At 38.4% G+C, this 12,584-nt stretch overlaps 1 protein-coding gene across 4 annotated transcripts in view; it reads left to right on the top strand.

The window, feature by feature from the left end:
• Window positions 1–12,584, top strand: part of IL15 (interleukin 15) — a 94,640-nt gene that overhangs the window by 68,897 nt on the left and 13,159 nt on the right. For all 4 annotated transcript variants that reach the window (XM_070386579.1, XM_070386580.1, XM_070386582.1 and 1 more), the window contains 3 exons: window positions 7,692–7,790; window positions 8,908–9,005; window positions 10,859–10,943. In XM_070386579.1, the coding sequence (XP_070242680.1) occupies window positions 7,779–7,790; window positions 8,908–9,005; window positions 10,859–10,943 (195 nt within the window). In that variant the 5' untranslated portion in view covers window positions 7,692–7,778. The remainder of the gene's footprint in view (window positions 1–7,691; window positions 7,791–8,907; window positions 9,006–10,858; window positions 10,944–12,584) is intronic.

The raw sequence follows: 12,584 nt of genomic DNA on the forward strand, positions 1-12,584 counted from the left end.
GGAGTTGCCTGGTGTTAAGGTTGGGACTGGTATGACTGTAAAGGGGCATGGGAGAAATTTTGATGATTATAGCTGTTTTCTGTTGTTGTTGGAGCAATTTCATGGGTGTATACAGTTATCAAGACTCTGCATATCATATACCTAAAATGGGTATGTTTTATCACTTTGAAATTATATCAATAAAATTGATTTTAAAAGTATAGTGGGGGAATGTCAGAAAGAACCAGAAATCATTAGCAAGATGTAGAGAAGGCCCAATTAAAAATTGCATCTCAAAAAATTATAAGGGAACATTTTTTCCAACAATACTATGTAGCTTGGAATTGGACACTGGTAAAATAAAAGTATCAGAAAGGTGAACTGTGGAGAAAACTCAGTGGAGGAAGATTTCGATTCTCTTTAGGATAGTATTACGGTGGCCGACTGGGACACCTGCTGGATAGGGAAGCAAGTGCGGCTAAGAGTCTGATAGTTCTAAGTGTGTGTATGTGTGTTATGGGGGCAGTGTAATTGTAAAGAAGTGAAAAATAAAATCCAACAAACATGTGGTATGTGCTCGTTATGACCTAGTATGCTTTTTTGTTTTGGATTTCGGTAATGAACAAGATAAATAAGCTTTCTACCACAAGAATCTCACATTTTTGCAAAATTAAATGAATGAATGAGATTTATTAAAAAAACTTAAAAAAAAAACGTGGTGGTTATTTATACCCAAGTGTGAATATGACATGTGTTGGGCTCCATGATTTCTTATATCCCATATTTTTCTTTTTCTTGGATAACTTTTTTTTTTTTCCTAGAATGTATTTTCACATTATTATTTCACAGACATTCAGTGGATTTTAAATTTTCTGAGGTCTGGTAGGAAGAATGTTCTTTATCCTCTTTCTCAAATACTAATGTCCTTCTGTACTATGGTTTCATCCTCACCACTTTTTGGAACAAAGTGCTTTTGGAAACTAAGCTAGAGGAATAGATCTTATTGACCATTTCTGGACAGTAGGTTAAGTATTAAAGTTGTGCTGCTCTGCAGAAGCTGTCTACTTATACCTGCCCTAGAGTTAGCTTTTCTCAAAAACATTTACCCAAAACATTTTTCAACAGCACTTACACCAAATGATAAAAAACGCGCATGAACATACTGCTGTGTAGAACTGTTATCAAAGAGTGGTAAGAGCATCGTTTGTATATGTCCTTTAGCTACATATATGCTTCATTGTCTGGAGAAGGAGATGGCTATCCATTCCAGTATTCTTGCCTGGAGACTTCCATGGGCAGTGGAGCCTGGCGGGCTACAGCCCATGGGGTCGCAGAGAGTCAGACACGACTGAACAACTACCATGTATACACACACACATGCATCATTGTTGTCTTTGATGATAAACTACCTTAGGTGTTTCTATATTCATTTTCTGTAATAGCGTCTGTCTAGTTAAGGCCTTTTGAGTTGTCATGGCAACTAAGGGGTCCAAAATTTATAACTACCATTGTCCTTGACAGTGTGATATTTAAATGGCTGTGATGTGTTTGGAAGCATTTCAGGACAGTTAAGCAATTTAAGTACTCCAAGAACTTCATGTTGTTTTATTTAAAATATATATGTATATTATTTTACAGGTCTTATATGAAATAGCATTTTTTAAATACTAAAAACATCTTACTTAATCATTTATTTTTGTTGTTTTGATAAACTGTTGTGATTCATAGGCCTTAAAAACATATTGTGTGGAGTCATGAAAATTAAATGCCAACTTCAAATCTTGTTTTAATTTTTATTTATTTATTTTATTTTAATTGGAGGCTAATTACTTTACAATATTGTGGTGGTTTTTGCCATATATTCACATGAATCAGCTGTGGGTGTACATGTGTTCCCCATCCTGACCCTCCCACCCACCTCGCTCCCCATCCCACCCCTCAGGGTCATCCCAGGGCACCAAATCTTGTTTTTAAATGGAAGTAATTTTTAAAAGTCACCGTAGTAACTCGTGGTAAGATAGTTCACATTGGATTATTTTAGCCTTAATATTGAACACAGATTGTGTGTTTAAGAAATTTCTTATTTGAAAGTTTCATAATATTGGTGTCAGTTGAAATCAGCTTGAAAGAAGTTACTGAAAAAATGCCAGTACACTTAATGACAGGACAATTTAAGATGTTACAGATATCACTTCCTCAACTCTACTGAAATTGGGACTGCTTATGGAATCCATACGTGTCAGAGGCTGGCCTGTGGGTCAAATCCATCAACAGTCTATTTTGATAAGTAAAGTTGTACTGGATACACGCATTCATTCATGCATTGTATATGGCTGTTTTCACATTGTGTCAGCCTTATTAGATAGTTGAACAGAGACTACAAGATTTATAAAGCATGACGTTTACTATCTGACCCCTTACAGAGAATGTTTACTGACTCCTGCTATATACAATAGGGACAGTTTTGTTTACAATTTCCTCCCATTACTTTCACACCATTATCAAATGACTCACTTTTCTCTGAGTACACAAGTCATTGTCAGGCTCTTTTCTCCACCTAAAGTGTTGTTTTTCCTTTTGCTCATATCTAAAATCTATCTTCTCTTCAAGATATGATTCAATTGAAGTATTTAGTTCCAAAGTCTTGTCCAACTCTTTGCGACCCTATGGACTGTAACCCACTAGGCTCCTCTGTCCATGGGATTTCCCAGGCAAGAATATTGGAGTGGGTTGCCATTTTCTTCTCCAGGGGATATTCCCCACCCAGGGATCAAACCCACATCTCCTGCTTGGCAAGCAGATTCTTTACCACTGAGCCATCAGGAAAGCCCCATGATTCCATTAACCCTTCCTTTATGAAGCTCCACAATTACCAAAAAAAAAAAAAGCAATATTACCTAGATACATGTCTCTTATACTCCCGTACTGCTGCTGCTGCTGCTAAGTCACTTCAGTCGTGTCCGACTCTGTGCGACCCCATAAACGGCAGCCCACCAGGCTCCCCCGTCCCTGGGATTCTCCAGGCAAGAACACTGGAGTGGGTTGCCATTTCCTTCTCCAATGCATGAAAGTGAAAAGTGAAAGTGAAGTTGCTCAGTCATGTCCGACTCTTAGCGACGCCATGGACTGCGGCCCACCAGGCTCCTCCGTCCATGGGATTTGCCAGGCAAGAGTGCTGGAGTGGGGTGCCATGGCCTTCTCTGATCACATAGTTGGTTCTCCCTGAAACCAGCCCACATTCTTGGGTGGGGTCCAAAAGTCACCTCATTATCATAATAAAAGATCTCATCACTCTCAAAGACTCCTTATCGCCCTCATCACTAGAAATTCCTAAGGTTTTAGGAGCTGTGGGCCAGAAATGAGAATGAAGACCAAATATATATTACAAATTACAATATCCCAGATATCATCCTCACTTGCCTATTCAAGAATATCACTCTGACAATCATTTCCCTCTCTTGTGTGTGTTAATTGCTCAGCTGTATCCAAGTCTTTGGGACTCTATGTACTATAGCCTGCCAGGCTCCTCTGTCCATGGACTTCTCCAGGCAAGAATACTGGAGTGGATAGCCATTCCCTCCTCAGGGGATCTTCCTGACCCAGGGATTGAACGTGGGTCTCCTGCCTTGCAGGGAAATTCTTTACCATCTGAGCCACCAGGGAAGCCCTATTTAAGAGTGTCCCTCTGACAATTGTCCCCCTCTCTTCCATAATCAGTTTCTACGGCAGCATACAAATGTGCTGTTATTTCCCTCACTTTCTACTATCTATTATCACCTTTTGGAGCAATATTCTTCAAAACATTGTCTGCACCAGCAATTTAGAATCCTTTCCCTTTCCCTGATGCCCATTTCATGTAGGCTTCTGCCTCTATTACTCCCTTTAAGTGCTCTTTTCAGTGTCACCCATGACCTTCATGTTGCTAAACACACTGGTAAGCACTCAGTCTGTGTTTTCCTTGACCTGTCAGCACATCTGACAGGCTCTTCATTTCCTTTTCCTGAATGTACTTTTCTCACTTGACTTCTGGAACATCACCCTTCTTAAAGTTGCAACCTTGTCCTTCTTACCTGTTTTCTTTTTCCTGTATCATTTAGCCACTCTTTAATGAAATATATAATCCATTTACTTATATGTACTATATATAGTCCATCTTTCTTCCTGAAACCAAGGTGCTTCTGTGTTCACTGATTTGCTTTGTGAACAGGAATGCCTTGGTCATACCGAAACGTCCAGCAAGTAGTAAGTACTCAATAAATGCATACTAAATGGTTAAGGACAGCCATGTAATCTTACATTTTTTATATTCCACGTAAGCATTCAACCTTGGTCTGCCCTCGGTTTTAGTTTTTTTTGAGTGATTAGCTGAATATGTGTACCAAATAAACCAATACTTATAGCCCTTCTTTTCTTGCAGAGTCTATTTAAGTTTATTTTAAATGTGTGACTAGGCAGGTAAATAATTAAACAGAATAAAGCAAAAGAAAACAGCAGTACGCTAGATTGTTTTTCCTCACTGGGAAAAACTACTATTGGTATAGAATAGGGGCTTCCCAGGTGGTGGTGGTGCTGCTGCTGCTGCTAAGTCGCTTCAGTCGTGTCCAACTCTGTGGGACCCCATAGACCGCAGCCCACCAGGCTCCACCGTCCCTGGGATTCTCCAGGCAAGAACACTGGAGTGGGTTGCTATTTCCTTCTCCAATCTAGCTGGTGCTAGTGGTAGAGAAACCACTTGCCAATGCAGGAGACTTAAGAAACATGGGTTCAGTCCCTGGGTTGGGAAGACCCCCTGGAGGGATGGCAACCCACTCTAGTATTCTTGCCTAGAGAATCCCACGAACAGAGGAGCCTGGCAGGCTATAGCCCGTAGGGTCACTAAGAGTCGGACACAACTGAAGCAACTTAGCACGCAGAATATTTACAATTGTTTTCACAAGTCACTCCAGAATTAAAGCTACTGGAGCCACCCCGTTGTGCGGATTGTCCACTTTTCACGATGTCTAACTCTTAGGCAGTGACATAGACAGTATTGCTGCCATAAGTTCAGGGAGTGCCCCGCAGTAAGACCCTGTCTCAGGAGTCCAAAAAAAATCAGCTTAAACTCTGATAGCTCTTTGAGAGTAGGGCTTGGATTTAGTCTTTTTTATTCTTGAATCTAGGTATGCAGGTGAATGGACACGTCAAAGATGCTGATTGTTAGGGCCTTTCATGACCATATGCAAACTGTGTGCCAGGATTAAACACTGCTTCCATAGTTCTCCACAAATATAACTTTATAAGGAAGTGGACAGTTTATTTCATCACTACACTTCTAGTCTCAGAAAGTAATTAACTGGTTTCAGCCACTTTTATCTAACAGGTACTTTGTAGGGGTCAAATGAGATGATGTTTGTGAAAGGACTTGAGTTCTGTTTCACGTCACAACAGTTTCAAACATGTTTTTTTTTTTATTGAAGTACAGTTAATTTACAACATCTTGTTAATTTCTGCTTACAGCAAAGTGATTCAGTTACACACACACATGTATATAAATAAACACATGTGTTCTTTTTTATATTCTTTTGCATTATGGTTTACCTGAAGATATTGAATATACTTCCCTGTGCTCTACAGGAGGACCTTGATGTTTACCCATTCTGTGTACACTACTTTGCATCTATTAATTCCAAACTCCCAGTCCATCCCTCGCTCACCTCCCTCTCCCTTGGCAACCACAAAGGAAAGACCTGTTTGTACACTATCAGAGAGCGGTGACTTTTTATGATTCACATGGGATGGATCAGCTGCTTTCCATAGTAAGGACCTCCACTTCTCAACCAGAGTTTATTATTTCTTGCCTCTCTCTTCTACCTGTGCAACCTGGATTGTGAGGTAGAATTTTGATAGCCACATGTATGACATTTATCTGAAGCAAGTCACTTAACCTCTCAGGACCTCAACTTCTTCACTATAAAATAAGAGTTATATCTCTCATATAAAGATATTGCCAGGATTGAATATGATAATGTATATGAAATAATTTTGTAGACTTAAAAGCACTTGGTAAACAATTCCTACTCTAATTAGTATTGCCATCATGAGTGATAATTATATTAAATGTTAACACTGAGTCTTACTCAAAGAGAAAGTTACAGAGTATTTTACCTTTTTGGATCTTTACTCTCCTGGATTACACACACTCACATTCTTAGTAAAGTTATTGATCCACAGAAGTATGGAATGTCAAAACTTCCAAAGCTGTTATGAAAATCTGTCTGTCAGCCAGAAAACCAGGTCAGTTCTTTTACCAAATTAACAAAGCTGTAAAAATATCCTCAGTTAACACTGGTTTTTATTATCATTATTTGTTAGAAGTCTTTGAGGTCATTTCCTACTTATTCTACCATACTTGGCGTGGAGCATTCTGACTAAAGCTGTTAGTTGTCCTTGACTTACACCAGCTGCTGGTAGGTGGGCAGGACAGTGAAAGTCTGACTGGTAAGATTTTAACATCCTGCGTGTGTGGAGACTCACTGATGCAAAAGCCCAGGATTGAAATACTCATTGCTTACTCAAGCAGCTTCATGAGGCCTCATTAACAATTGTATCACCCTTTGTACTGCTTGGTCCCAGCTCAGGAAATCCTGTTTCTTGAACAATGTGGAGTGGGGGGATCCTACAACTAAAAAGGAAGTAGGGAATTTAAAAGAGTTTGAATGAAATGGTAAAGATAATTTTAAAGTTTTGCAAATAATTTGGAGCAGTGAGATAACATAGACAAAGAGAATGATTAAGATGAGAGTAACAGGTTGCTTTAATTAAACTGATTAATGGGTGGCTTAGATTACGTGTAATAGGAAGATTAGACTTAATATTTTGTTGTGGAATAGATGGCATTTTTATTGGAAATACACTTACACTCTCTTTTTTAATACTTAGTTAAATTCTGGTTTTTCTTTTAAAGAGTTATACATCATATATTATAAGGTAATCATTTTTACATTTCAAAAACATCTGAAAATAAAATAATTATTTCAGTCTACAAAACTTAATTGCAGTGAATACTTACGTTGAGAGACATGGCAGATTTTGGTTTTTGAAGGGGAAGTCAACAAATACACACTATTTTAGAATGATGGCCAAAATAGTTGTTTAAATTTTATATATTTTGGTTTTAATTTTTTTTAATAAAATGGAATTGGATATGGGAATGTGTAATCTTCATATACTTAATCACTTTGAATTAAAGAAAACAGGATTTTGTTACTTATGAAATTCTCAAATGATGTTTCAGTTAACAGTGATATAAAGACTGAAGACATCTATTCAATGTCTATAGAAGTAGCTACTTCTGTTGTAAATTATATTAATAGTCAGTAGTTTATATGCATTAAGGTATTTGGCTGTCAGCTTTTCATTAATATGTCTTTGGAATTCAGTCAATTCAAGAACCTAATATAGTGGAAAGGACTTGGGCTTTGTAATCAGACAAACCTGGTCTCAAATCATGGCTGTCTTGTACTTCCTGTGGGGCCTGGGCGGCTCACCCAAAAGTTGCTAATCCTCCATCATAGGATTGTTCTGATGATTAAATGAGATACACATTTCTAAGTAACTAACAGAGTGACTGAAAAAGTTGGTGCTCAATAACTGTTAATTCTCTTCCCTTTCTTTCCCCCTACTAGTCCACTTGTGTTTTTAATGGATCCTCTTTACTCTGGGTTGTATTGTAGGAAGTATTCTGGATGGATGGCTGCTGGAAACCCATTGCCATAGCCAGCTCTTCTTCGATACTGAAAGATTTACTCTGGCATTGAGTAATGAGAATTTTGGTAAGAAAAACTAGATGAAGATAGTATATGGACTTTTCTTAAAAGGTCATTTGTGTCTCAGATACTTCATAATAATTTATATGGCTCTTCTCTGGAGATTTTGGGATGTCACAGATGTCTGTTGACATATGGGTTATTCTTATTTTGAAAATAAATAAACTAGGTTTTTAAGGTCTATTAACACCTTGATGTGCTCTTCATGTTGTTTTTCACTTATCTCACTCTATTTTGTTCCTTAAATGTCTAATCAATAAGCTGTGTAGTCTTTGAAAACAAGGTCTAGCTGTTATTCATTCTTTCAGTGTGAATAACATGGAGCACAGATTCTTAGAAGTTAAGTCAACACTGCTCTTTGGGGACTTCCCTGGCGGTTCAGTGGTTAAGACTCTGCCTTTCAATGCAGGGGGCTGTGGGTTTGATCCTTGGTTAGGGGGCTGAGATCCCATGGCCAAAAAATAGAAAAAGCATTGCTCTCTGAAACTATAAAGATTTTGACCACATGAAAGAGGCAGGCAGAAATATCAAAACTCCAGGAAGTTCTGAGATAAGTAATCTTCCTAAATCACCCAGAAAATGTATTATATATCAAGTCTTAAGATAGCATAGAGTATCTTTGGTTGGTTCCATTTCTATTCAGTTTGTCTCCAAATGATATTAATATGTAATTAATTTTCATATTGTTATGTGAAATTATGATATAACTAGCGTACCTATATTAGTAATTCATATAACTAACATGAAATATGTTGGACAATTAAAAAGGAAGAAAGAAAAAAAGAAGAAAAAAAGAAATAAGGATGAGAAGGAAGTTAAGGATAATAGAAACAAATTATATTACCATATAGGTAAATTAGTAAATAACCATATTTTCTATGCATCATTATTATTGAAATGCATCTGGAGAAATATGTATTAAAGAACTTTGCATGTAGGAGACAAAGTTGAAGGTAGGGGAGAAAGCAAAAAAGATACATTCTAATTTCATTAATTCCAATAAGGAATTCTGAAAGTTTGATATATTTACATTTTGGAACCTAAAAATATGATAAGGTATCATTTTGAATCTCATTTTTTCACTGAGAAGTTTAACCACTTTGTCTATGATTTTATTTTTCAGAAACCATATTTGAGAAGTACTTCCATCCAGTGCTACTTGTGTTTACTTCTGAACAGTCATTTTTTAACAGAGGCTGGCATTCATGTCTTCATTTTGGGGTAATTTTATTTTTCAGCATAGAATCATCATGTTAATAACCAGGATCATTGTTCTTCAATATCTTCTCTATTAAATTGGTTTGTGTTCATTGCTTAAATCTTTAGGTTCTCAGTATGTGGGGTGTGATAGCAGATTATGGAGATTCAGAGGAGGTTTGGTAAACATCCTACAGAGAATTTCTATATTCTTATAAAATTCCAAATGAGTATTACATCCTGCAAATAAATTGGACTTCTTGGTTTCTGACTAAACTTGGAAGGAAACTCTTTATTAACATCCTATGTGATTTTGACACCAGTAAGAAAATAGATATTGAGGGCTTACCCATGTTACTTTTTTGTTTTATCTGCTGCTGCTGCTAAGTCACTTCAGTCGTGTCCGACTCTGTGCGACCCCATAGATGGCAGCCCACCAGGCTCCCCCGTCCCTGGGATTCTCCAGGCAAGAACACTGGAGTGGGTTGCCATTTCCTTCTCCAATGCATGAAAGTGAAAAGTGAAAGTGAAGTTACTCAGTCCTGTCTGACTCTCAGCGACCCCATGGACTGCAGCCTACCAGGCTCCTCCATCCATGGGATTTTCCAGGCAAGAGTACTGGAGTGGGGTGCCATCACCTTCTCTATTTTATCTACCCCTGGCATTGACTCTTCCTATCCTTTGAGCCCTATCTTAGTTCAGTTTGAAACACTTGTTTCTTCATTTAGGCCTTTTGATTTTCCTCCTAATAAACATTCATATTTTGCCATGCCTATTAATTTTTTCCTTCTCTGTTAGAAGCAACTAATATACTGCACTCACCCAACTTGTAGTTTTGCGATCTGACTTGCAGTTCAGTTTTATTCTGCCAATGCCTTCATGTTATGGGGAACCATAGGTTTGTGCAGGTAACTCCTCCTTTCAAAAACAGAATAGTTTTGGCTTGCATGCTTCTGTCCTGGATCCATCAGGGAGCAACTATTTTTCCAGAAGCTCTAAGAATTATTCTTCAGTTACTTGGTCAGTGTGTGTATCTTTTGTCCTGATATTAAATTTCCATTTTACAAAACTAAGTAAGTTGTATGATCTAGTTTTGTGACTAGGGCCGAGTCCATAATGTTTATGGAGAAAGCTGCTATAAGGTGCATGTAAGGGGCATATATTTACTGTCAAAATCCTTACATGAAAAAGGTGATTGCTTATTTAATGACTTTACCCTCTTAGACTTAAAAGTCTGATGGGACTTCTACTTAAAGGAAAGTAAAATTTATTCAAAAACATATTCTGGGCACTGCCACATATCAAGCAATGTTTTTCTTTCAATGTGATAAATTGCACCAGCTTATCTATAAATTTGGAGAAGGCGATGGCAACCCACTCCAGCACTCTTGCCTGGAAAATCCCATGGACGGAGGAGTCTGGTAGGCTGCAGTCCATGGGGTCTCGAAGAGTCGGACACGACCGAGTGGCTTCACTTTCACTTTTCACTTTCATGCATTGGAGAAGGAAATGGCAACCCACTCCAGTGTTCTTGCCTGGAGAATCCCAGGGACAGGGGAGCCTGGTGGGCTGCCGTCTATGGGGTCGCACAGAGTCGGACACGACTGAAGTGACTTAGTAGTAGTAGTAGTATATATAAATTATCCCTCTGAATTAGATTTTTCTGTAATCCAGGTTGGTCATCAAGCTAGCGTAAAGCACCAAAATTGTACTATATGTTCAGTGTTTATATTCATCTACGAGGCACAAAGGCAAAGATAGCAGTCATTTTTTCACTTGTTGGAATAAAAAGGTCTTGATTGCTCTTTTGCCAGTAGTATTCATCAAGACAGTATTATGTTCATTCAAAATGCTTTGCTCTTTGGTTTTGCTTTCAGCTGTATCAGTGCAAGTCTTCCCAAAACAGAAGCAAACTGGCAGTATGTAATAAATGATTTGAAAACAATTGAGCATCTTATTCAAGTAAGTACTCATTTTTCCATAAACTATTTTGTATAATTGCTATGGAGTCTGTTACGCCTGTGTTTTGCTGTCAGTCCTAATGAAATCTCACATAAAACAATAATGTTTCGGTAGAATTGTATGCCTCATAGAACCTCCAATGAAATCTTTTATTTAGAATTTTCAGATAGCAATTACCTTTAAACCTCAATTTATGAGTGGCCTAGCATGAAGAGTTCTTTGTGACCACAGGCCAGAGAGACTCCCTTTTCCTGTCAGATATATACCTGATATATCCTCCAGATAGAAAACAGACTGGAGAGACTTGTTAGCAGAAAAGCCAGGTGGCTTGGTGACCCTTGTAGGGGAAATAGGCTGACCCAGGGAAGGACTCTCTGTGCCATGGGCTAGAAAACCCCCTCTGGAGACACCGGTTGTTCTGGCAGAACTTGTAGAGGAGAGAAATAGGGGCTGTATTGTTGTGCAGGCAACACAAGAGGACCAGTGAGCGTCTCAGGGGCAACAGGTGTACCAAACCTTCCAAATTTGCCCCACAAAGCTTCTGAAAACTAAACCATCATTGGAATAACAGCATACAAACTTAGGGCAGCACCTCTGTACTGAGCCTACACAGAGTGGCTGCACGCTAAACTCCAAGACTTACGTAGGACCAGGGTCTCCTTACATAATATCCTAAATACCAGGATATATGGAAAACTCAGTTTTCAAACCAAAAAGCAGGAAAATCACAACTTGAATGAGAAGAGCGTCTGAAACAGACTCTGAAACTGAGATGGATTAGATGTTGGAATTATTTGACAAGAATTTCAAAGCAGCCATCGGGAAGATATACCAGCAAGCAACTGTGGATATCCTTGGAACAACTGAAAATAAAACAGAAAACAACTCAGAAAGTCTTAGCGAAGAAATACAATATGTAAAAACACAGCAAATGGAAATTACAGAACTAAAAAATACAATAGCTGAGATATAAAACAGACTGAAGAGGCTCATTAGCAGAATGAATATGACAGAGGAAAGACAGTCAACTTTAGGGTGGAATAGAGAGAAAACAGATTAGAAAAAAGTAAATAAAGCCTCAGGGATTTTGGGGACAATAAAAGAGCCAGTCTTCCTGGCATTATCATCCTAGAAGGAGAGGAGAAAAAGAATACTAACAAAAAGACATAGATCAGCCAAATCGTTGACAAAATACAAACTTATTTTGTGCTGTCTACAAGGAAATGGGTAGGTTGAAATTAAGAAAGGGAAAAGAATATGTCATGCTGTAGTAGACTGAATAGTGTCCACCCCTAAATTCACATTCACCTAGACCTCACAAGTCTTTGCAAGTATACTCAGTTAGGGTGAGATTACAGTGAGGCGAGGTGGGCCCTAAATCCTTGACTATTGTCCTTATAAGAAGAGAACAGGATACATAGACACAGGGAAGAAGGCCCTGTGAGAACAGGCAGCCACAAGCCAAAGAAGATTGGAATGACTGGCACGATGTGGCAAGGGCTGGGGAGCCAGGAGTGACAGTTCTCTAGTACCTGCAGAGGGAACAGGCTCAGTGGAATCCCTGGCTTTGAACTGTAGGAGTATGAATTGTTAGTTGAAGGCCCTCACTTTGTGGTACCTTGCTACAGCAGCTCTAGGAAA

Source organism: Bos mutus, chromosome 17, assembly GCF_027580195.1.
Source record: "Bos mutus isolate GX-2022 chromosome 17, NWIPB_WYAK_1.1, whole genome shotgun sequence".
In the NCBI taxonomy this organism is placed as follows: Eukaryota; Metazoa; Chordata; class Mammalia; order Artiodactyla; family Bovidae; genus Bos; species Bos mutus.